This window comes from Vigna unguiculata, chromosome 9 (assembly GCF_004118075.2).
Source record: "Vigna unguiculata cultivar IT97K-499-35 chromosome 9, ASM411807v1, whole genome shotgun sequence".
In the NCBI taxonomy this organism is placed as follows: Eukaryota; Viridiplantae; Streptophyta; class Magnoliopsida; order Fabales; family Fabaceae; genus Vigna; species Vigna unguiculata.
The window spans coordinates 32,992,965-33,018,918 of record NC_040287.1 but is presented as its reverse complement, the minus strand read 5'-3'; the positions used below and the strand labels follow the sequence as shown (position 1 = coordinate 33,018,918).

Here is a 25,954-nt window from a genome sequence, read left to right as displayed (position 1 = left end):
TAGATTTGAAATTGCTCAAATTACGTTTGAAAACGGATACTTCTTTAATCAGAAATTTGAAATTGGACCAATTAAATTAACAATTTTTTGAAGAGCATGTGATTGATTTTCAAACACAATCCTCGAAATCCTGAACCCTGTCATTAGTTTTTTCCGTTTGCGACTGATTAAGTCGCCAAATGTTGAGCAACATCAAATGTATTGTGCAAGAAAATACAAATATTTTCTTCCCTTAAAAGAGACAAGTTTAAAATTACTTAACATTCCATTTCCAAGTACAAATTTGAAATTCGCACAAATAAATAAATTGACAGTTATTTTTATGGAAATTGATTCTCTAGCACATTCCTCCAAATCAAGAATATGAGTACTAATTTATGGTACTCGTTAGCATTACTTACCAAATTCAATAGCTGTGATTCAACATTTTACGTGCAAAAAATGGCATTATTATCGTGTTTAAAATAGTATTTGTTCCATTGAATAAGGTAAGTTTTAAATGGTGTTTTGAAGAAGAAGAATTTTGAAATATGAAGCACAATTGGAAAATTTTTCATTAACAATTTGCACGATCATGGTTGGGAATTGGGACTGGTTTGGGTCCCCTAGTTGCAAACGACAGATCCAGTGACCGTTTGAATTCAAATTCAAACCCAAAGCTCCAATTCTCTGCTTCTCTCCATGCTTACGTGGCAGTGGCAGCCAATCAGATCGCCGAACGACAGAGCGTGGTTAAAACGAATTTGAAAACATAGGCAGAAGTGGGGTCCACATGTGCGCCCCCCGCTCCTCATCAAGCCCTGATCTACGGTCCAGATGCTTCCCCATTTCAAACCTTCTTCTTCCCCGCCTCATTATTAAATTGTATAAATAAATTACACTCTATTTATTTCACTCACATTCGCGCACACACTCTCTCTCTCCCTCTCTCTCTCTCTCTCTTTTCGCTGCTAAAGTCTCTCGAAAACAAAGAAGCATTCGAAGCTTAAAGCACAAAAGACTGTAACGTTCTCTTTCTTGCCTCCTTCTTGAATCTTGTTCACAGCAAGAGGCAGGGAAGTGAGAATTCAAAATGACCACACAGAACCGTCGTTCGTCGTTTTCCTCCTCAACGACGTCGTCTTTGGCCAAACGCCATGCATCCACCACCGCTTCTTCCTCTCTAGCGGCTCCTACAAATGTGCCGAAGAAGCGTCCACCTCTCTCTAACCTCACCAACACCGTCGTTCACCGCAACTCTTCCTCTTCGGTACTAATTCCTCTTTCAACTAATTCCGCAAAATTAATACTCCACAAAAGCTTCACTAACTGTTGCTTCTTGCGAATTTCGCATTGCTAGGTTCCGTGCGCAGCTAAACTCGCGAAGACGAAGAAAGAGGTTGTTCTGCCCTGTTCAGGCAATAAAAGGCCCACGCTTGCGAATGTCAAACCTACTAATGCAATTGTTTTCCCCAAGGCTAATTCTCTCGCTCTGAGGAATGAAGCTCCTCCGCCTCCTCCTCCACTCGTTGTCTCTGTTGCTGTTCCTCCTCCGGTGCTGGATGTTTCGCCTAGTAAATCAGATGCAATGTCGGTCTCTATGGATGAGTCGATGTCTTCTTGTGATTCGTTCAAGAGTCCTGACATTGAATATGTGGACAATAGTGATGTGGCGGCTGTTGATTCAATTGAGAGAAAGACGTTCAGCAATCTCAACATATCTGATTCTTCCGAATCAGGTTTCATTTTGTTGATTTCTACTAGAAATATAATTATTTGGTCTGTTTTTTAATTAAATGTGTGGCTTCTAATTTGGTGTTGTTGATTGATGCGTTTGCAGGCAACATTTGTAGTAGGGACATACTTGTTGAGTTGGAAAAAGGGGACAAGTTTGTCAATGTTGATAACAATTACGCTGATCCTCAGCTCTGTGCATCCTTTGCTTGTGATATCTACAAGCACCTTCGTGCATCTGAGGTATGGTTAAGCTACATTTGAAAAATATATGCAGTGAGCTCTGTTATTTTTGGTTTTATGATCAGAATAAGCACGTCCAGTGTGTCTATTCAAATATCTGCTTTTTATTTTAGAATCTGGTATTGGTCTAATTTTTTCCAGTTTTTTAAATATTAGGCAAAGAAAAGGCCTTCCACAGACTTCATGGAGAGAATTCAGAAGGACATAAACCCTAGCATGCGTGCAATATTGATTGACTGGCTTGTGGAGGTAATTGATGTTTGTTGATAGCTAACTCATGTTAAATTCAAACATGATTATATTGCTAATAGGAATATTTTGGTAATCTTTTATTCTTGGGGAATGTTGCTGTTCTTTCCAATAACAGTTCAGTGTCACACCTCATTGTGTATATGGGTTCATGCTAAACTAATTTTCTAATTGCAGGTGGCTGAAGAGTATAGACTAGTACCTGATACATTGTATTTGACGGTAAACTACATTGATCGTTATCTTTCAGGAAATGTGATGAACAGACAAAAACTACAATTACTTGGTGTTGCCTCCATGATGATTGCCTCGTAAGGAGTCATACAAGTCCTTCTAAGTTTTCTCATTAATGGGTTTCTAGTATTGTTGTTTCTAGCTTTGAAACAAAGGTAGTAATGCAGTAACGATTTTGGTTTTGGGTATTTGTTTGCAGTAAATATGAGGAGATTTGTGCACCTCAGGTGGAGGAGTTTTGTTACATTACTGATAACACGTACTTCAAAGAAGAGGTTTGGTTTGAATTCTTTCGGGTTCAAGTTGTTTATGTATATGTATTTGAGGAGCACACATCTCAAGCAAAATTCATTGGATGCAGGTTTTGCAGATGGAATCTGCTGTCTTAAATTTTCTCAAGTTCGAAATGACAGCCCCAACAGTAAAATGTTTCTTGAGGTACTGTGCTTTATAACGGATGGCAATGAGATTTTCGTTTGAAGTTATTTGAAGTCGTTCTAATATAAAACTATTTTCTTTCTCGGTATTATTTACAGAAGATTTGTACGTGCAGCTCAAGGAGTCGACGAGGTACCTTTATCTTCTTTGCTGGGTTTAGACGTTTAAATAATTTGGTTGTAAACTTGTCATCGTGCCCTTTCTTAAAACTTTGATTTTTAATATAAGAATTTGGATAAATACCGTGTGTGAAGTAATTAAGGGAGATGATATGTTGTCAAACTATAAGTTTTCGTAATGAAAACTACCAAACAAAAAAGAAAAACTGGTAAGGGGTGGTGGGTCAAGCACATGTGTGTTTCAGCGTTCAGCATAAATTTGAAAAAGCACGTGAGTGTTTCAGCCTTCAGCATAAATTTGAAAAACAGATTGTTTATTTTCAAAAGTCTAATTTCTCGTGAACCTATAAAACTGCAGAGATAAATTTTTTAAATAAAGTAAGAAGTAAAAGTAAGTTGAACCAAATACGCATTCAACCAAAAACTTAAGCTACTAATTGTATATTTGTCGATCATCAACGAAGACTGTTGTGTAGTTTTCGCACAATGCACTTATTTATTTCCATACATCAGTAAATTTTGAGACACTGACAAAAACCATATCTGTGGTATGCATACATGCCACACACCCGCTATATATTGATTGCAAACCATAAAAATACTATTTTACAAATTTAATAATATTTTTTTATTTAATTACTATTATAAAATATATTCTTAAACTTTTTTATCACTTGTATGTCTATTATAGTAACTATGATGATTAATATGAATTCCAATTCTGAAGTGGGGTTTCATTTGTTTTTCTTTTCTCAGGTCCCTTCGCTGCAACTTGAGTGCTTGACAAACTATATTGCGGAATTGTCTCTCTTGGAGTACAGTATGCTTTGTTATGCTCCATCACTTATAGCCGCTTCCGCAATTTTTCTGGCAAAATTTATACTTTTCCCTTCAGTGAAACCATGGGTATGCTGCTACTAATATCAAACAGATCATGCACACCATCAATTAGTAATTTTGACTTTTTTAAACTTGACTTCCTGTTTCTGTTTCTTGCAACAGAACTCCACATTGCAGCATTACACGCTCTACCAGGCTTCTGATCTGTGTGTTTGCGTGAAGGATCTCCACCGCCTATGTTGTAACAGCCTAAACTCAAATTTGCCAGCAATCAGAGAGAAATATAGCCAGCACAAGGTAAACAACTTCTCCTTCTCTTCTTTAAAATCACACTCTTTCTTGTTAAATTTGTTGCTCCTATCTGATATGTTTTGAGTGATTTCTCATAATTTATTTGTGTTTCAGTACAAATATGTTGCCAAGAAGTACTGCCCTCCTTCAATACCCCCAGAATTTTTCCTGAGTTGAGCTGAGATGACAGCCTGATTTCCGGTTGGTATAGGCTTAGATTGACATAACTTCTGGTCTCCAGAAAAGATGGTTCTCTTACACTGTACAATGTAGTTGCCAACCCTTCCATCTTAATTAGAACTCTTGTATCTGCTTTTATTGGGGTGCACACTCCTGTACCCTCAAATTTACCAAAAAAAAAAAATCAGAAGCTTCAAGAAGCAACTTGTATTATTAGCTACAGCTTCAGTAGCATCATTAATGGCTAAGTGAGCCGATGCTTAAATTTTGTCCAATTTACTGAGTGTATCACCAGGTAGAGAGTATGCATTTTGAGTCATCCTCCAGAAATTTATGGACAATTATCGCCATTTAGTAACATAAATTATGAGCATCTCCGTAATCATCACCACCACCAACTAAGGACAAACATCTCTTTATATGGATGAAAAATATTGACATGTAAATATGTAAGAATCCCTCTTGATGAATTTAAATGTGGATTACCTTAAACTTACTAAGTCAAATTATATCCTACACTTCGAGAATATTTCTGAAAAGAAATGAATTTTTCATTTGGATTCATCTCCATATCCATCTCCATATACAGTGCTACCGAGATTATTGCTTCAATAAGATTATTCTATCAGCAAAGATCTCGCCCCAGGTTCAACACATGTTGGACCCATCTTCGACTGAAAAATTCTTTCGGACAAAGTCTAACGAGCCGCCAATCTATGCAGAGTTACCAACTAATTACACAGTTGGTAACATTATATACAAAACAAAGCCAAAATTATGATTAGAAGATGCTAAACCACATTTCCTAGAACAAAAACTCCTTTTCCAGTTTTGAGTGTCAGAATATCATTATAAGAATCTTGTCGAAACATAAGGATCATATTAGTGATTTAACAGGTCCATCCGATCTTGAAATAACAGTAATTGTCTTTTATTAAATAATTACATAATCTATTATGTAATATAGAGCCTGCTGCGTAATCCAAACACAACGAAGTAATTTATGTTTTTATTAGTTTCATAAAATGTTCCAGAATAGAGTGAGACTCAGACATACTCATGTCGTGTCGGACATTTAGTTTAACCAATAACAATGATTGTGGGCCTCTAAACATTCTCCGGGTGAATATGAGAAACTTAGTTACAAGTGAGCATTTTGATTTCAATCTATGGCAGATCGTTATCCAATGGAGATTGGCTCACTCCATTTGGTAATATTCCCCATCTTGCAGATCAATTCTACAGAGAAAATGCTGTTTGGGAAGAGAGAAAGAAGATCAGACATGAAAATAAAATTGGAAAAAGGGAATGAAAAGGTACGAGAGTGAATGACAAGATAGAGAAATGACAAAAGTTTGAATTTCAAATACATCTCTACTCAATCTTTCACCCTTTCCCAAATCTCTTTCTTCAAACTCGAATGTCCTCTTTCTTGGCTTATTTCAATTTCTTATCACACAATATCATTATATTTTCTTTTATATAACGTCAAAATTATATTCCATTAATTAAAACCAACAATTGGATGAAAATTAGAACGTTTTCACACATTATTTAGAACAATAAGTCGCAACAGCTGTTTATTCTCTATAAAAATAATTTTAATTGAGTTGACTATATTTGTTAATATTTAAAATTAAAACATTATTTTAAGTATGTGCAAGTTAGAGAAAAACCGTGATAACTCAGCTTATTTATAAATTGAAGCAATGCTTGAAAATGATTAAATACTAATGTGGTTGTTATTTATTTATAATATTATTCTTATATTTATGATTATACAAAATATTTTGCAGTATAATAATAATAATAACAATATTATTATTATACATACAAAATATAAAAATTACTATTAAATTAAAAACTTACTTAAAGTGTAAAAAAAATCATAAAATTAAATATAAATAATTTATCTTTAGATTATGCAATAATTTTTTTTTATTCAACTTAGTACGAGTAAACAGTACACATATGTGACCAAGAAATACTAAATTTAAATATCTATTTAATTAGTATCACTTCTAAGTTTATATCTCTTAAGACAATTGTAATCATATTTCATAATTGATTATATAATATAAAGTTTGTTGTGTAAGTCAAAAATAAAAGTTATTTATTTATTTTTTTTATAATTTTTTTATGAATTATTTCATAAATTTTGAGAGATAATACTAAGGGATAGAAAGAAATGCTAGCAAAGACAGATAAAGAAAATTGAATATTAAAACTTATCGAATAGAATAGAGTTTGACATTATATAGGTAGAGAGAAATTTAGATTGATAAACTGTTATTAGTAATTACTTATTCAGGTTATAAGAGAAAGTTGTCAAAATTTAGTTGTCAAAAATATTATTGTCCTTACGTAATATCCCTTACTACACTTATGGCGGGTATGTGAACAACCATAAGTTTAGTTCTGATGTTTACAAAGGATGATCCTAAAATGAGTTTAGTAAAAAAGGTTAGCTACTTGATATATTGTTGGAATATGTATTTGTTGAAAAATATTTTTACTTCACATGGTCAAAGACAAAGTGAAGATCGATTTCAAAGTGCTTTGATTTAGAGTGCATAACTAGGTTTGGAGCAAGAAGAACTACTCCTAAATTATTTGAGTAAACTTTAATAGTTGTAGTGGTGATATGAAGCTCACAAAGAATAGAACGAATATAGAGAATTTCAGTGAAAACAACAGCCACACTACAATACTATGCCTTTGTACTACTATGCAAAACAACTTTTTGTTTGTGTGAATTCCATGAGACAAGATTTTAGTCGACATAGATACAAAATTCAGTGGTAGACTTTTTATCTTCAATGTTAGTAGCCTAATCAACATCGTTGAAGTCGATGATGGAGAGATCAAAGCAAGGATGTAGAAGCAAACCATTATGCACCGTGCCAAAAAGATATCAAAGAATGCATTTGACTATTGTCCAGTGGTGTTGTTGATGAGAATGCATGAATTGACAGATCTGGTTGACAAAGAATGATATTTCAGTTTTTAGTACATAATTCACATCAGGTCAAGAGAATACTTCATATTTTTGTATCAGTAAGAGCGCTGAGTTTTTTGTCAGAACATGTTCATATTATGTTTTGAAAATTACTCAATGTGACCTATTTTATTGAATTAATGTTAACACCATTTAAAAGTGGTCATGTGTAAAACTCTAGATCTGTCACATGTCAAAATATGAGTTTGTGGCACCTTCATAGTAGAAGATGACCTAGAATTTGACATGTGATAAATCCATATTTTAACATGTGAAATTTTCAAATGACCTTAACTCCAATTTCAAAAAATAAGTCATATTAAATTCTTTCTACAAAAATAAAGACTCATTTTTTTAAAATTAAAATTCAATCGAGTAAAACGAATATTATATAGAGAACAAAATATATTAAATGTATAAATTTTGGAACCAAATAAAGACTTTTGAGACACTTCTTTTATTATTTATAGCATGTGGTCGTTGCTCAACATTAGTAAGACACTCAAACACCATCGTAAACAACATGGTCAAGGGAGACCTAGGGAGGTTGTTCTCTTAGGATTCATTTCTATCTAGTGGTGAAAAAATTGTTTAATTGAAATGGTATACATCACTTTATACTAAAGTATAGTCATTCAAACGAAGATGGTATATTAGAATTGTGTTGATTTCATCTGTCACATTGATGCTACGTTGCACTAAGACTTGATTCTTAATTATAGAGTGACTACATTCTACTATACTCCATCATGCGATCATTCTTTGAATTCACCGAATATAAAGAAGTAAGTAAAGCCTAAGAGCAGTTATTTATTTATTTATTTATTCGCTTACAATCTAAGCTTGATGAAGACTGAAGCTACATCTAAAGTGGAGTGGTACATAGTGTTAAATTAGAAAGTGCACTAGAGAGCACTGCAGAAAGCTGAAGAGGAATTGGGCATAGTGTTGAGCCAATGACAATCTTCGAAGGAGCAGTAGGGTCCACCCTTTGCCATCTCAACGTTCACTGGCCGTATATACTTGGGTGACCAAGCGGGTGTTCCATCCTCGTACGAGTTATGGGTCAGTCTCTCAATACCCGACCCATCCAATCTAACCCTGAATATTTCACCATAGGGCTGGTAGTGATGCGGGTTCGATATTGGCTCCGCGGATATACCCGCATAGTCCGAAGTAAACGTTAAGCTCTTCCCATCCGGGCTAAAATACGGGTGGTTCGTCCTCCCGCGCGACCCGCTCTCAATCACCTTCCGCACCCCGCTTCCGTCCGGGTGGATCACGTACAACTCGAAACTCCCGCTTCCCGGGGCATGCCGGTCCGACGCGAAAGCGATCCATTCCCCATCCGGTGACCAGTTGCACATGGTGTCAGTCCACGGACCCTCCGTCAATCTTCGAAGCCCCTTTCTCTCTCCGTCAACTGCGTCCATTATGTAAAGATTCTTATGACCCGACCGACCCGACCGAAACACGATCCATTTCCCGTCCGGTGAGGGTGACGGAAACGCGTTGTTCTTTCCGTCTAAGGTCAACCTCTTCACGCTGTTCTCGTTATCAACGTCAATGGACACGATATCAACCTGCGAGCTCACAGAGGCAAAGGTTTCCCCAATCGCTGTGTATATCACCCCGGGTCGGACCCGGTCCCAAGCGGTGGAAAACGCCAACGCGTTGGAAACCTTACGCAGGTTCGAGCCGTCCTGGTTCACCACGTAAATCCCCGGAAGGTTAACATACGCGATGCGGTCTCCGGAGGGGGAGAAAACCGGGAAAGAACCGACGAACCGGAATAGAGATAGACCGGGGACGGGGCTCCGAACGTTTTCGAGGAGAAGCTGGGGGCTACTGTGAGCGTTGGGTTCTCCTCTGCACTTGTGGTAGCCTACACGGGATGCATCGGGTGAGATGAACGGGTTGAGGTGGTGAGAGCGAGGCGAGACCAACCTAGTCAGCTCCGTGAATTCGTTATTCACCAGGTTGAATAGTTCGATGTGACGAAAGCTTGAGCCTGCTCTTCTCGTTGCGACGGCGATGAAGTTGTGGTTGTCAGGGGAGGTAGCGGGTGTGAAGGCGTGGAGACCCGGTGGGGTGACTCGTTCGACGGTAACCGAGTCAACAGAAACGGGACCGTTGGAGGGGATAATCGCTCTGTAAATGCTCCACCACTGGTCGTCTCCTCGGCGGTGGAAGTATAGAGTCCGATCGTCGACCCATGAGGGCCAGCCTCCGTGCTCCACGATTTTGACTCGGTGAGTTCCGTCACGAGTTAGGAAGACGTATATGTCTGTGGTAAGATCCTCCACTTCGCCGGCCCACCCATCTGGGCCGTAGGAAGCAACAGCGGTCCAGAGACCGGAAGGGGAGAGAGCTGGGCTGAAATCAGCGACAGCGTAGGGTGTGAGTCTCTTGGTGAGGCCCGATTGGAGGTGGGTGGAGTAAACCGCGGCCCAACTGGCCCGTGGTACACCGGGATTCTCGTGTGTGGAAACGTATATTAAAAACTCTCCATCGGGGGTGACACTGGGTCTGTCTTTGATGGAGGGTGGATAAGGGTCGGTGGGCTTGTTCGGTAACAGAGGGATTTGGTTTCTTTCTGCGGTAACAGATTCCTGAGTGGATCTGGTTGCGGTGGCGGAAGTATAAACGGCGTCGTAGTAGATGGAGGGGGAGCCGTTTCTCTCCGTTACGTAAACGAGTTGGAGAGGAGGAGAACGCGCAGGGAGTTGAATAGCAGAAGCATTGGAAATGAAATGGCCGTTGAAATTGACGGAGCGGCCATCGGTGAGCTGAAGTTCTTGGTCAGGGTTTAGAGGTTTTTGATGAAGTGGAAGAGAGTATATGTCGAAGGCGTAGAAGGATCTGCCGAGGGTGGTGAAGATGATGGTGGTGGAAGCCTCCTCCTCCGCCGCCCAACTGAGCGTTAACAGTAGCAGTATTACAAACGGAAAAGGTTTGTGGTTTCTCTTCATCATGAAACAGAGTTTGTGTTGCACTGACAGTGCAGTGCAGGGTGTTGTGTAGAAACTTTGAAGAGAATATCAGTGGGCCCACCTTATCCTTTCAAATTTTCCTCATCACTAAAATTCTATTATAATTTATTTAGAAAATAATAACAACAAATATTTTTGTTTTCTTCTTTCAAACACCTTTTACTTAGTTATTTATTTATTCAATCATTGTGGTTAAGTTAATTTGTAAGCTCATGTTTTTCGTCTGCAGTGACGTCACCTGAAGATTTTATTAATAAAGTAAGATGAAAACAATAACAGTTACTACATAATATTATTTTTGACCTTTTTAAATTAAAGTGGAGATTAATTACTTTGTCTTAGAATAAAGTGAAAGGAGAGAATCTAAGAGTGTGGGTACTTTAGGTGATTGGTTTATTGTTGGAGAATAGATAAGAGGAGAGGCCTAATGTTAGCATCTAATGCTTCTACGTAAATTTAAAAATCGAGGTAAAATCATTCAGAACTAACCACCACAGTTTTTTATATATTAGACCATCACAAATTTTAAATTTAATAATAAACAAATGTCATAACGATAAATATAATTAAATTAATTTATAGTAGTAGGTATTGTTTCAAATTTAACAATGCGTCTTCCGATTTTCATTCCATCCATCTTTATTTTATTCTTCATTATTATTATTATTATTATTATTATTATTATTAAAATCAATGTTGTTTTAGTAACTACTCATAAAAACAAAATACATAAAATGATCGGAAAATTTTATTTCTTCAAGCCTTTTTTTGATATGCAAAATCACTAGTAATGATCTCAACATCAGTAATGTTGGTTATAATGTTTTCTCAATAGATAAATATTTTAAATCATTTAACTTTTATTGTGATTTTGATGATCTCGGGTGAGATTTTGTTTCAAATTTTGATAAAGAAAGTTTTAGTGCTACAATCACATGAACAAATAAGAATATTTTAGAAGCAAATATATAACATTTTCAATTTGGAGAAAAAAAAATTGTACGTCAACATCTTATTAACTAACACTTGAAAAGATACAAAGCAACTTTAATATAAGAAAGAATCATTTAAAATTAGGAACATGATGGCATATATAAATTTTAGGGTTAAATATGTTTTTGGTCTCTCAAGTTTTAGTAAATTTTGGAATTAGTCCTTCATCAAAATTTTATATCAATTTAGTCCCTCATCTTTCAAAATGCGTGAATTTAGTCTTTTTAACCAAATTTTGTTAAGTTTATTTGACGTTTCAAACGCATTTCATGATAGTATTTAAGTTAACATTGAAACAAAAATGTATCGAACAGTGTAAATAATTTAAATACTATCATGAAATACGCTTGAAACGTAAAAAAAAAAACTTAACAAAATTTGGTTAAAAGGACTAAATTCACGCATTTTGAAAGATGAAGAACTAAATTGATCAAAAATTTTGATGAGGAACTAATTCCAATTTTCGCTGAAACTTGAGGGACCAAAAACATATTTAACCCTAAATTTTATTCGAATAAAACACTTTTTGAATTCCTTAGCGTTTTTTTATTCATTTAAATAGGGAAACACTTTTTCTTCATTAATGTCAAATTTTCATTATTAGATATATATTTGACAAATCACAAAGCTCACTTAAATCATTATTAACTTCATTATTCTTAGCCCCACTTTCATTATTTTCATTTAATCAATCTAAATTTTCAAGAGAACTCCTTATAATTTTATTAATTAGTTTTCTCTCTTTTTATCTTCAGATAATATTTTTTAGACAGTATATTATTATAAAAGATAACTCAACTAATGAATAAACTGAAAATAAAACAGGAATTGACACATGGAAATAGGAGTTGAAATTGGATATCTAATCATATTTTTAAATTTTACCACTTTCAAATGTTTATCTCCACCGATGTAAACATGACATCAATAATTCGATAAAAAAATTAGATACAATAGTAAAATTAATTAAAAACTATAACTTTTTAAACATCAAAATTAATATTTGATGGACTTGTGAGCAGTGGCGGATCTTGCTCGATATTTGTGAGGGTGTTAAAGTACACTTAAAATTTATATATTTAATTATGGATCCGTAAGATTATTGAATTCAATAATAATTGAATCAATACTAAAAATTTTAGTTATATTTTATTTTTAATGTAAATTATCATATTGTCAGCAAAAAAATTCATCTTCCGTATTATTTTGCAATTTTATTTTGATAATTTTCATTGTAGAAAAAAATACTAAAAGATAATTTATCATAATCTAAATAAAAATTGCGATACGTAATTAATAAAATATAAATATATGATAATCAAGTCACAATTAAAAACCAGTTATTAAAAAACACTTAGTGAATTGCTTTTTCTTCTATATTTATAAAAATGAATATACCAAATCCTCGTGAGATAAAAATAATATTAATTATTAAACTAATATTTTATTATCAATTGAGAAAAAAAGAATTACTTTTTTCTTCAATAATAAAAGAAAGCATACAAAAATGAGGATACAAAATAATGAATTTGTGTTCAACTTTCTTCTTTTCTTCATAAACAAAAGAAAACAAAACAAGTAAAAGTTTAAAGTGGATATAATATGTGAGAAACTCAAAAAAAAGTGAGAGAGAAAACAAAAAATACCTTAATAAATTAATTTATTTTTTATTAAATTTAATTTTATGTTTTATTATTTATTAGCATTAAATGTTATATTTTATAAAATAAATAAAAAGATACCTATTTTAATTCTTATCAATTTTCAATAAATACTTTTATTATTTAAAAAATTCCAAAAAATAAATTTTCTTATACATAATTTAAAAAATTAAAAATAAAATAATTTTCATATAAAATAAATAAAAATATTTGAAAAAAAGTTGGGGGCGACGGCTCCCCTGTCCCTTCGTTGGGCCGCCTCTGCCTGTGAGGACACTCGCAGAATATGAGGAGAGTATACTGAGGAAGGCCCTGGAACTAACGTGTGAAACGTGTTACCAAACGCTAATTTTCAGGGAAATTCGACCACAGTATAAGGATAAGGTTTAGTTAGGAATTCAGACATTTAGTTAGTTAGGAATCAATGTTGGGATTTGAGTTTCCTAGAATCAGAGCCACGGATCATGGCTCCATTTTCTTAGACACTAAAAATTTTATGATAGCTAAAATTTAAAATTATATAATTATTAATCATACATATTCTTAATGATATGAAATTCTTTAAAAATATTTAATTGTTTTCTCAGTGCACATATGTCTTATAAATGATATTAACTATTCTTATTACTATTATTGTATAAAAGGTCGAATTAAAATCGTAATCTCCAAATTACTGTCACAAAATAGATTAAATAATTTTTCTAATTTATATTGAAATAACCTTTTAAAAAATTCTGATTAGGAAAGAATCAGTTATAACCTTCGCAAAAGAAAATGCGAGAACAATATTTAAATTACGATAAAGAAGTCGTCTTTTCACTTTCTATATAGTACAAAAAGAAATTCAAAGACTGAGAGTGGTTACATGTTAGAATTTTTTTGTTTGAGTTGAAGAAAAGAAAAGTTTGTTGTGATAGTACATAATCCGTTTTTGGGTTGAAAGATAAGGATAAATTATTATTGAAAGAAAGCGCGTTTGAGCGTAGAAACTTAGTCCCTAAGCATCAACTGTTACTGTTCCATTCCACCATATATCTCCCAGTCAAATACACACAGGTTCAAACTTCTTTTGTTTCGCAGAGATCACAGCACCATTCACTCACCACTCTCTGCTACTACTCCTCTCAAGTGGAAACTCATTTCAGCACCATTCACACTCTGGTTTTCTTTTTCGACCTTCATCTGCGTTTTCAATTTACTTTAATGAACCACGACTTTGATTCTTCATTTATTTTTCTGCTATGTGGATGTAGTTTGCATCATGAGCTTATTGAGGCCTTCTGCAATATACAACTTCGTAACAAGTTATCCTTCGCTGCGATGGATGCCGTGTCAGAGTTGGGGCTTCCTTCGATGGCCGGGTCTCGACGGATTCCTTAGGCTTATGGTCGTTGGACTTCTCTGGTCCACGTTCTCCGAGCTTCGCTTCATACCTTCCTCTTCTATGTTCCCCACTCTTCGTGTTGGTGATCGAATTATTGTGGAAAAGGTGCACGATATTCTTCTGCTTTTCCTCTTGTTCCTTTTCTGTTTCTTTCTTTCTTTGGATCGCGATCTACCTGTATACACTGGGATTTCGATCAATGTCACAGTTTTGGTTGTGCCAAATTGAATTTACTTCAATCCAAAATGGATTCCTATCTAATGGCTAGCCTTGTCCTTAGTTATCTTCTTTTCTCTTATTATTCTTCGTTTTTAATTTAGTGCACAAGATTGAAGGAAAAGATCTTGAAATTGACTGAGACGTTTGTCAAAATTAAGCTGCTTCGATTTACAAACTTTCCTCATAAGATGTTTTTATCTTCCAAAATCGCGTTCTTAGGTTAAATTTCCTTTGAATCATTTTACTCGCTGAACTTTCAGAAATGGGATCAATTGTTATCTCTATTTTTCTACTTTATCCCTCAATTCTAATTTTTGAATTTTAATTATCTTTTTATTGTAAGTTTCTCCAGGCTTCATATTATATCAAGAATCCTTCTATACATGATATTATAATATTTAAGGATCCAACACAGGTATGTTGCAATGGTATAGAATCTGTGTAGCCTACTTGCAGATCTCCAATTCAATTACATGATTGGTTTTCTGTTATGTAGTTATATGGAGAAAACACAGAAACTGTTTTTATTAAGAGAATTGTAGCAAAAGCAGGAGACGCTGTTGAGGTATAACTCTTCTGCAAACTTCGTTTCTTTTTGCATTACACTGACATTGTGTATCTACTTTGGAAGTCCATGCCAAAATTACGAGGGCATAAAAAATTGATTTCTAAATATACTATCTTTGAAACTGAGGCTTTGTTTTTTCTCTTATTATTTGTTTTAGTGATCTAGTCTACCGTGCAGACTAGCCACAGTTTCATGTCTTATGACAACCATCGGTAATAAATTAGATCAAATTATATGTTATGTCCTGACAATTAGTAATAGTATGTTGTATGAGCGTAGGAAAATAGCATTACGTCTTTTTCACTTGAATCTTCCGTCATCTTTCAGGTTCATCATGGGGTACTCTACGTCAATGGTGTTGCTCAGCAGGAAGATTTCATAGCACAACCACCAGCATACACAATTCCATTAACCGTGAGATCCCTGTTCGTTGTTACGGTCCTTTTTCATTTATTTTACATTCAACAATTATGAATTGTGAGCATAAAGCTTTTTGGGTTAACTTAAAAGGTCCGTAATATCTGATTAATGGTGACCGCTGTACCTTCATCTGTTCTGCTCATCTCGTTTTTGTTATGTGAACTGAAATGATTGATTAGTTCTGTATTTATTTGTTCATTGATTCATATTTTTCTTTTCCTCGTACAACTGGTGTCCTTGCAGACTGTGCCCAATGACCATGTTTATGTGCTAGGCGATAATCGTAATAACAGTTATGATTCTCATGTGTGGTAAGTTACTACAGCCAGATGTTGCTGACTTTTTATTCTTTCCTTTTCTATTAATTTTAATCTTTTGGGAGAGGTGTGATTATCTGAATGTTTTGGTGTACAAAATGATTAATCTGTTTTCTAAATGAATTTTACGTCAGTTCTTCTCTTTAGTTTTGAAGAAATACGAGTGGTGAAATAAGAAAATATGGTTTTATAGAAGCAAACTGATGTATACATAAATGTGAAACATTTATTTTTGCCTTTTATTAAAAAATCTTCATTCTCTTTAGATTATATTGACATGAACTAAGTATTAGTATCTTTTACCTCCTGTTAATCTTGAACCTTACCGTCTGTGATGATGATGAATAGGGGACCACTTCCTATGAAGAACATAATTGGAAGATATGTCACTTGTTATCATAGACCAACAAACATTTGACCCAAACATCATTGAGATGTACTGAAGGAACTGGTGCCCTATTCTATGGTCTGACCAATGGGACAGCGCATACTAGGAAATCTGATTTCCGTGAAGAGTTTCCTCCAGCTGTTCCATAAATGATGCACACGCCCTTTGGCCACTCTTTATTTGAATGGATTCTCATATGCACGTAGCAGGCTTCCCACATTCAGAGCATGAAATTCATCTTTAGAAAAAATAAAGACATGTGATTCTGCAGGGTTCACTGTTAGTCGAGTCACATTGCATAATATCTAGTATGAATTATGGTTAGAGAAATGTGTAAAAACTGAAGCAAATATTGTTGTTGCTTTAGTCATTCTTAAGCCCTGTTTGTCTTGTGGCAGAAACAGGAGGCAGAGTCGTAGTTGCTTTCTCCCCATGATGGATTTTACCATGTTTTTAGCTCACTAAGCTTTATATCTTCCCTACCAAGCCCTTTGGCATTATACCTCCATTTGTTACACCTGAAAATACTATTATGCAACTTATAATGAAATGTATTGTTAGGTACTTGTGTTGTTCTCTGTAACTCTATTTAAATAATGATATAATTAAATGAAATCTTACACCGGATAATATAAAGAGTCAAGTTGCGGAGTATAAGGTCACTCCTTATAGTTATCCAAGTATTTAAAAAGGAATACTAAAACTCACTACAATGCCTACAATCCAAAGGAGTAAGTGATAGCCAACATTCGAAAGAAGGCCTTAAGGGCAACACAATACACGGGCCTTAGCCCTAAAGAAGAGCCCAAATGAAACGTGAAGTCCAGCCCAAGTAGACTATGCAGCGGAATCATCTCTCTCCTGTTGACCACGAGTACCACTCGCATATGCTCCCAAAATTGATGATCATCGCAAAGGTAGAAGAACAACATACAAGGTAATCAAACAAGTAAAGGGTAAGCTAGAGCAAAAAAGATTTTATCATGCAATCATATATATTTTCACAGTCCAATATACACACATCATCCAAGCATGTTATGACCTTCAAATCAATACACTAAGACTCGACTCGACTCATCCGGATACATATAACCTGGTCGGATTCAGCGGATGCTTGCACTTGTGGTGGATACCTCTGCTCACCCCCGAGCTATGTGTTACAAGTGTTACAATGAATCAATTCCCTCACATACAAGGTTAGTCCTTAATGAGTTTCAGGCCTCCTACTACTCTCACCACAAGAGTCAATCCGCTCTAAGTGAGACTAACTGACTCCTTTGAGTGTCAAGATGCAATCCTTACTTGAATCCTTACTAAGTTATATAGATGGGGCACCACCATGGACACCCACTAACAGGAGCCATGGAATTACGTCCCGACCACTGAAGCACGACCCTGAAACCCCACCTAGAGATTTCAAGGAATTACGCACTGACTATGGACCAATAATAATCAAACAAGTAAGTAATGTATTCATCACGCATATATATCCCATGTCAATCTTTATAATCAACTTCTTTTATATTTTAGGTCAAACCCATACCAACTCCTCATACTCCATCCATGAATATAGAATTTTAGCTCATCTCATTACCATGCCACTTTCATAGCCAATCCTCTCATGTTCATTATATGCCAAGAATTTATCCAGTTCGTCATTCATAACCCATACACCCTCCCATTCATGCATATTTATCCCTTTCATGACATTATTCAATAATCCAATCAATTTCATGCCAAAATCACACCAACACATCAATCCAATTTCATAACCACAGATTTCCATGCATTTTCCAAGCCTCATATTTTAAATCGGGTATATCCATTAATCAAACAGTCCATAACTACCAAGCGAAGGAAAACAGTGTAACCTGCAGCGGGTCTCGCTCAAGCCAGACGTCCTCGCTTAGGCAAAAGGAGTACCCTCGCTCAAGCTGCAGACTCTCGCTTAGGCGAGACTGTGACAATGGCCTTGGGAGAGTTTGCGGGCGCTCGCTTAGGCGAGGCTATCTCGCCTGAGCGAGATGGTTTTTCGCTCAAAAATTAGTTCACTTGCCTGAGTGAGTACTCGCGCAATACTCCTGGGTGAGTTTCTGCAACTCTCGCCTGGGCGAGATGAGCTCGCCTGGGCGAGAACATCAGTTCGCCATCTCCTGTTTCACATGACAGAGACATACACACATTCCCAACGATAACCAGTTCATTCTTATTTCAAGACAAGCATTTTCCAAGCACAACAATCATAAAATATAAGTGAAACAACCAACATACGACAAGAAGCGAAGAAACCTAGCTTCCTTTACTTGGAATGAGCTAGTGTAAGGCCTCGACACCAACAGCGGAGCACCACAACTCAAGGAACAAACTTAGAAGCTGGAAAATAACGGAACAGTAAAGGAATGTGGTTACTATGGAACCCCTAACTGGAAGTACGAAAATGACTTAGAAAGGATACGTAAAGAGCTTGAAAATCACTTACATGAAACGGAAAATGAGATCGAGCTTGAGTAACCTTGACCAAGATTGGGGGTTAAATCCTAGCAGAGAGTTCGCAATTGCTCTAGGAGGGAATAAGGGAACTATTTTTTTGAAAATGAGACAAATGAGTGGATTAGAGCAGGTCTTGGGTCATTTAGCTCCCTATGGACCAATCTTTAGGCCCATTAGACCTTGGGGTAGCCCTTAAAGATTGGGGCTGAAATAAGAGGGCTCTACATTCTCCACCTTCCTTTCTCGATATGATTCCTACGAGAAAATTATACTTTCAAACATATATTTGTCTCTGATTTGTCAAAAGCTTCTTTTTTGATCATTAGTTTTTTGTAGTAATTATCTTCAAAATGAAAATTGTTCTAATTTCCCATTGATTGTTCCTGTATTTTCTTTTATTATCACAGTGCACCAATTTTAAATCAATAATTTATGTTTAAAACATTTACATCCACTCAAGAATTTTCAGGAAAATACTCGTGCTTGATTCTTTGAGCTGTGAAAAAACTCATTCACTCACTTTGGTCTTCCATTCGATCATAAAATGTAGGCCAATCTGTGAAGAACATTCTTTCTTACGACAGAAGATGGCTTTTTAACATGACAATGTCTCAAAAACGAACAGCCACCCAACCTATGAAAATTGGTATCTGTTAGACTGTAAGACAGACAGTATTCGTAGATTGTTAGAAAATTCCTACTTATAAATATGGCATATGTTCAAGATCGCGTAAGTGTGGTAAATAAAGAGAAAATGCAAGATATTTTTAATTTCTATTTTAGTCAAACAGGTCAAGTAGTTTTGCGACTTTTTTTTTAAATAACATATTTTTACCCTGTAAGTTATTTGTAGATTCCTTACGTTCTTACTTCATTCAAGAAAAGTACTCTAAGATTTTACGAAGATTCTCATACAATTCACATAAATTATACTAAAGAAATATTAACCATAATCTATGAGAAATCTATAAAGTATGTTTTTTCATCTTCTTCTTCTCCAACATTCTTTTTCCAATTTTTTTTTTTTTTTTTTTTTTTTTTTTTTGCGTTTCTTTCTTCTCTACATTTTCTTGATTCCTATCACACCTTACGATGGTTAACCATGAAAGAATTTTATAAACAGAGATAAAATCTTAATCCACTTATTAACCTCCTTTTGTTAACTATCAAATTGGTTACTATATGTTTTTATTTTTATTATGATTTTTCATAACAATAAATAATCCTTATATTTTATTAAATCACATTTGAATTTATTAAAATATTTCACATGAGTCACGTGATCGAATTAATTTACCAATTAATTCTAACATTTCTCACTTGACTCATATGATGTCAATAATATTTTACAATTTAATACATAAATCATAATGTGCAAACTTTACATAAATTGATTCCATCATTTTTTATAATTAAACATATAGAAATTACAAGAGTGATCAAAGTTGCACATCATTTAATGAACATGCTCCTTTTCAAGACTTACTATATTATCTCTTTCCAAGAATTACTATATTATCTCTATCTCTCTAATGTGATTTTACAATGTGGGTGTAACTATTATTTTAAAGGGTCAGCAATCATAAGATCAATGCTAATGTGTTCTATTAACATTATACATTTTTGAACTTCTTCTTTAACGACAAAGTATTTTAATCATATATGTGTAATACCTTTGGAATATTTGTTGTTATTAGAAAAGAAGATTGTTGTAGAATTATCGCAATAAATTTTCAGCAACTTTGCAATATTATCGACTACTACAATTAGCCTAAGTTGTGGCCTCAAAGCATGACACAAGTTCAGCTTTCATGGTGGATGCAACAAGGACAAACTGATTGGCGGAATGTATCATTTTTAGTATTTCGCGTAATGCGAGGTGATTTGTGTGTGCGTGACTAGGTCTAAAAATAAAAAATAACAAGTTGGTGTAGATCCAGTGAAGTGTACAACATTCACTGAAAAATGGATCAAATCCTGCCATAATTGGAACCGATTCAGGGCATGTCGTGAGTAAAGAGATCTAATCCTAGCAAAGTTGGAACTGATCTAAACATGGCATGAGAGAAGAGATCGGATCCCACATCACTTGGAACAGATTCCACACCACTTGGTACTTTTATTTTTTCCGTTTTAGTCGTTAAGAAAAAGGATGATGATATTTTGACCTTTTTTTTACCCACTTTTAACTCATTACTTCAATCACCCTTAAATTATCACATCACACCATTAAAAGAAATCAAAATAGATAATTGAAGAGTGATTGAAATAGTGGGTCAAAAGTGGATCAAAAAAAATGGATCTTACAAAAAATTAACAAAATAAATTTACTCTTACAAATATCAAATTATACTACTTACTACATAAAGGGTAAAATGGTAATCTAATTAATACTTCTATTAAAACATATTTTTTAATCTATCACATTAATAAAATCTCTCACAAACTTTCACCAATTTTATTTTCAAATCTATTCATAATCACTTTTAAATTCCTTAAAGAAAACAACACATAATTCTCTCTCGAATCCACTCAAACTCATTAGAATTTGGAATCCCATGTAAAAGATGAAGACCATACCGGGAATTACCATAGTTGGGGTTCATGCAATAAAGAATAAAAAACTTAATCATAAACTAATATACTCTGATACCAATTGTTGGTTTATGAAAACATAAATGTAATAAATCCTCATATAATTAAATAGTTTCCAATACTTTAAAGGACTAAAAGAGGAAGCATATCTCATTATTGAAAACAAAGATGAAATATTGGTACATGATCTTCTAAATGTAGACCACCTAAAATTTCTTCTTAATTATCTCTCTTAATGGGATAGCGAGAGAGAAAAGAACAAGAATAATGTACATGTGTGTCCACCGATGGAGAACAACCTTTATGTAACTTTTGTCAATTACTTATTTAATTCCAATATTTTTAATTTGGTCCCTTTATCCAAATTCAAATAATGTTGTTCTTACACATTTTGATATATCATCACGTATATACATTCTTAATCATAAATATAACTAATTAGATATTTTAATACTTTGATTAATAATATAATAATCCTAACACATTTAAAATATATATATATATATATATATATATATATATATATATATATATATATATATATATAAAACCCCAAATCACCAGCATTCTGTTGTCTCCAAGTTAGGATATATACTAAAACAAAAAATAATTATTTATTATCATTAAAATAACATCAATTCCTCTTATAATCATCGTCGCTTATCTATGAAAAAAGAAGTGTCGTAATTTACTTTGAAAGATGTATGAATGAATGAATCATTGTTATTATAAGTCACTTTCTGTAATCGTTAAAATTTCTTTTTCTAATGGTGAGTCATTAAGACCTTAATAGAAAAACGACTAAAATGTTAAATATTTTTTGTGATTGAAATTTTCCTTGATGTTCAACCTTGATTGATATGTTGTTTTCGAAAACATTTTTAGTGCAATTAAAAGCAAAAAAGGAAATCAAGATAATACATTAGGTAAAGTGGAGAATGTCCATAAGATTTTAAGTATTATTTATTCAAAAGATTGAAATAGTTAAATAAACTTGTTAATAATAATGTTTTGCATCAGAGCTAATTATATATATAACACATAAAGTTTGGTTGTTGAATCATGATGGGCTTGATTACAAAGAAAGTGATTAAATATCCAACAAAACATAATGCATTTTAGTGAGACATCAACCCGAAGTTGCAGCCATAAATGACATAAACATGTCAGAATACAAACAATTCATCTACCAAATAAAAAGTTTAAACCAAAAATTCCATAAACAACCAAATAGTTGTCATCCTCTTAAACGCAATAACATTTTCTATTGTTATTGAATGTGATATATACAGTAGTGATATTCCTACATACACTTATTTTTCATTATAATGTGAAAATAATTTTGTAACTTTGTGACGAAGAACTTATGTTAATATATGTTGTATACAATATTTTTTAACAATAGTAATTATTATTACAATGTCATGACCAGAATTAATCATAACTAATGAATTGTGAAATGTAGAAAACAAAGTAATTTTATATTTGCTATATATATATATATATATATATAAAAGTTTTATTGAAGAGATAAACTTAAAGTAATTATTTCCTTTAAAATTTAAGGATTAAATATATTTTTAGTGCATAAACTATTATGTGAAATTATATTTCGTTCATTTTCTAAATTTTGATACTGTTTGATCCCCAAACTTTAAAACTTAAAATATGAATGAATGTAGTTCTTTCCTCCAAACAACGATAAGGATTTGTTTGTTTGACAAACATCATTGTCATATGTGCATCCATATGTTATCTAGATGATATCAATAAACATTTGCAACAATCAATATCTCTCATTCCAATTACATTCTAAACTACCTAAATTCTACATTTACCAAGTCTATAAATGAGTAAAAGCAAAACCTTAGCTAAGTAGTATCAAACCCTTAATTCAAACATGGTTACAACCCCAAAGTCCAACCTTGTACCCATATTCTACATCACTTGCCAAAATAAAAGAGTTTCATCTCCATTCAACTCAAGAACCATATTTCTCCAAGACCAACAACTTAATCTCACATGCATCCACTTTCAACATGTCACTATAATCCACCAAATTCAATATATGTATATATATTTCTCATAAAATAGACAACCATAGATTCTTTGAAAAAAAAAAAAACATCTCTTCTGTAACAATTAACATTTTAAAAACTAAGTTTTTCTTATCAATACATGGAATTAAACTACCAATTAACAAAAAAATCCCCAAATTTGCTAAAAATGAAATTCACAATCTTGAAACAAGAACAAACCTATAATTCCATAATTCAAATAAAAAAACATACTAAGGCACAATCATTAGCTTCCCTTACCTTGAAAGATGCTAATCCAACAAAAGGCCACCAAAGAAGAGCACTACGACACGACTACAACTTACGAAGTTGAAAAACATAACCAAGGGAGGCGAAAATGAGACCAAGACAAAGAACAACATGGAATCAAAGCTTTGGAATAGAAAAAACGGGAGTGGAACAAAGGTTAGGGATTGACTTACGTGGAGGAAAAGCATTCAATAAGCTCGGAGGAGGACGTAGCTCAAGCCCTAGCAGAGCTCCTGTTTCAAAAAAGGAAGAAAGACAATGAGTTGTTGCTAAATGAGGAGACAAAATGAAAATGAGTGGCAGGGAGGGGGATTCTGGGGGCAGCTAGTGGACTGACTTGAACCCTAAACACTTGGTCTGGTCCATCTTATGAAATAGAAGAGAAAGAGGATTCACATAAATATATTAAATAATAGTTTAATTTAAATAAATTAATAGGTAATATACATATTAACATGTAAAATAATAAAAATTATTAAAAAACTAAAATTTTAACTCAATAAAATGAAATAGAAGTATATATATATATATATATATATATATATATATATATATATATATATATATATATATATATAAAGAAAAATCAAAATGGATTTGTATATAAAAAAAATGACGAGCCAGTCTGCCAGCCCGCTAACTTGTCCTATTACGATACAGATTCCATTCTTCAATCTGTTTTCAAGAGACAAGTCAGTCCTGCCCGACTTGTTTTTGACAGGTTAATGATGAACTAAGATAAAATGGATCGAATTAACATGTTTTACCACCCTAAGAACACTTTGAAAATTTACTAAACCATATTGTTTAAAATGATGGATTGACTTGAAGAAATGAACCAATCCAATCACACCGAGTGAAACCAATTCTTTATTATTTCCGCATTGAGTTAAATCAATCATATCATCAATTTTTTATCACTTCCTTCATTGTTCATCTTAGGAACCATCAAATATCTTCAATTGTCGAATGTTATTTCTAAAAGTAAGCTAATTATTAATTACTCATCTCTTCTAATCATGGATTAACCCATTTTGACTTTAAAACATCAATTATTCATGTTATAACAATGTTATTATTCTCTTTGTTTTTTCTATCCCCACATTTCAGTGCCATCCACACTTTTATTTGAACCATGGAATATGGTTGGATACTCCACCCAATTCAGCCCTGCACAATATCAATAATGTTAGTGTAACACTATCAAATAAAAAAAAAAAAGTAACTTATGCATTTTACTATACTCTCACTTCTGCCCTAAAATATTCAATCATCAATCATCAAGGTATTTGAAAACCTTTAAAAAATATATTAAAAAAATAATTATCAATGAAATATGTATTATCAATATAAAAAACTTAATATCATCTCTAACATAAAATTCTAAGATATATTATTTATGAGTTTTTTTTATTTCTTATCTATTTTTTTATCTTTATTTAATGTAAAACTTTCAACTTTAAATTCTTAATAAATTATCCATCACAAAAATATCACATACTTACTAAAAACTAGGTTGGTACTGAGTTTTTCATATGTATAAATCATCCCAACTACGCAATTATATATAATAGTATGTTATCTTAGAAAAGAACATCTTAGACGGTGTTGTTTTAAAGGAAGAGAGATGCGTTTTGTCTCATACCTATATGTCCTTCCGAGTTTCCAAAGGTTTTGTAACATTTTTCTATTCAATTAAATTCTTTTCATACCATTCATTTTACTTTTCCCCCACCCAAATTAAGTAAAGTTGTTTCCAAATAAAGTTTTATTTTATTTATTTTTCATTTTGAAAAATATCCATAAAAAATTATATTGTATTTTTTTATAGAAAAGCATTTAAAATCGATTCAGATTTATATAAATTTATGATTTTCTAATGTACTCCGAACACTTCAAACATATGTAGAATATCATGTTTTATTTTTTTATTTTTTATAAAGTTATTTAAATAGATATGAATACATTCTTAAATATATCAGAAACAAAGATAAAACATAAATTTAATGCTGTTAATATAAAAAACAAGAATGTATAAGTTTTTAGTTTTAAGAAATTATACTTTGTCCCTACATTTTGACATGAAATTGTAATTTGTCAATGTTCAAAATTTTGATGTATATTTTGATCTCAAACTTAAAAAATGGATGAAATGATCATTTTAACCCAATAATTTGTACGTGTCAAGCAAGCATTGATGTTTGAACTATTTATATTGTTTGACATGTTTTAGCTCAAATGTCATTCTGGAATATTATTTGATATATCACAAATTTTAAAATCTCGTCTTAACT

General features: G+C 33.2%; 3 protein-coding genes across 6 annotated transcripts; 2 read left to right on the top strand and 1 right to left on the bottom strand.

Moving 5' to 3' along the window:
• Positions 1-908: 908 nt before the first annotated feature.
• On the top strand, positions 909-4,622 carry LOC114162421 (cyclin-A1-1-like). Of its 2 annotated transcripts, none has more exons than XM_028046293.1 (11): positions 909-1,249; positions 1,340-1,718; positions 1,820-1,956; positions 2,113-2,205; positions 2,383-2,516; positions 2,639-2,714; positions 2,801-2,877; positions 2,979-3,009; positions 3,753-3,902; positions 3,999-4,133; positions 4,242-4,622. In XM_028046293.1, the coding sequence occupies exons 1-11, from the start codon at positions 1,073-1,075 to the stop codon at positions 4,302-4,304; spliced, it is 1,452 nt and encodes a 483-aa protein (XP_027902094.1). In that variant the 5' UTR covers positions 909-1,072; the 3' UTR covers positions 4,305-4,622. The 2 variants fall into 2 exon arrangements, with proteins under 2 accessions (XP_027902094.1, XP_027902093.1); XM_028046292.1 differs by having other exon boundaries at positions 2,976-3,009.
• Positions 4,623-8,091: 3,469 nt separating this feature from the next.
• On the bottom strand, positions 8,092-10,358 carry LOC114163279. The gene has a single exon (XM_028047494.1). It carries the CDS (start codon positions 10,278-10,280, stop codon positions 8,211-8,213), a length of 2,070 nt encoding a protein of 689 aa, XP_027903295.1. The 5' UTR covers positions 10,281-10,358; the 3' UTR covers positions 8,092-8,210.
• A 3,498-nt stretch (positions 10,359-13,856) lies between these two features.
• On the top strand, positions 13,857-16,814 carry LOC114164136 (chloroplast processing peptidase-like). 3 transcript variants are annotated; one of them, XM_028048675.1, is made up of 7 exons: positions 13,857-14,113; positions 14,206-14,441; positions 14,908-14,970; positions 15,052-15,120; positions 15,451-15,537; positions 15,787-15,854; positions 16,209-16,814. In XM_028048675.1, the coding sequence occupies exons 2-7, from the start codon at positions 14,214-14,216 to the stop codon at positions 16,276-16,278; spliced, it is 585 nt and encodes a 194-aa protein (XP_027904476.1). In that variant the 5' UTR covers positions 13,857-14,113; positions 14,206-14,213; the 3' UTR covers positions 16,279-16,814. The 3 variants fall into 3 exon arrangements, with proteins under 3 accessions (XP_027904476.1, XP_027904475.1, XP_027904477.1); XM_028048674.1 differs by having other exon boundaries at positions 14,899-14,970; XM_028048676.1 differs by lacking the exon at positions 14,908-14,970.
• The last annotated feature ends 9,140 nt before the right edge of the window (positions 16,815-25,954 follow it).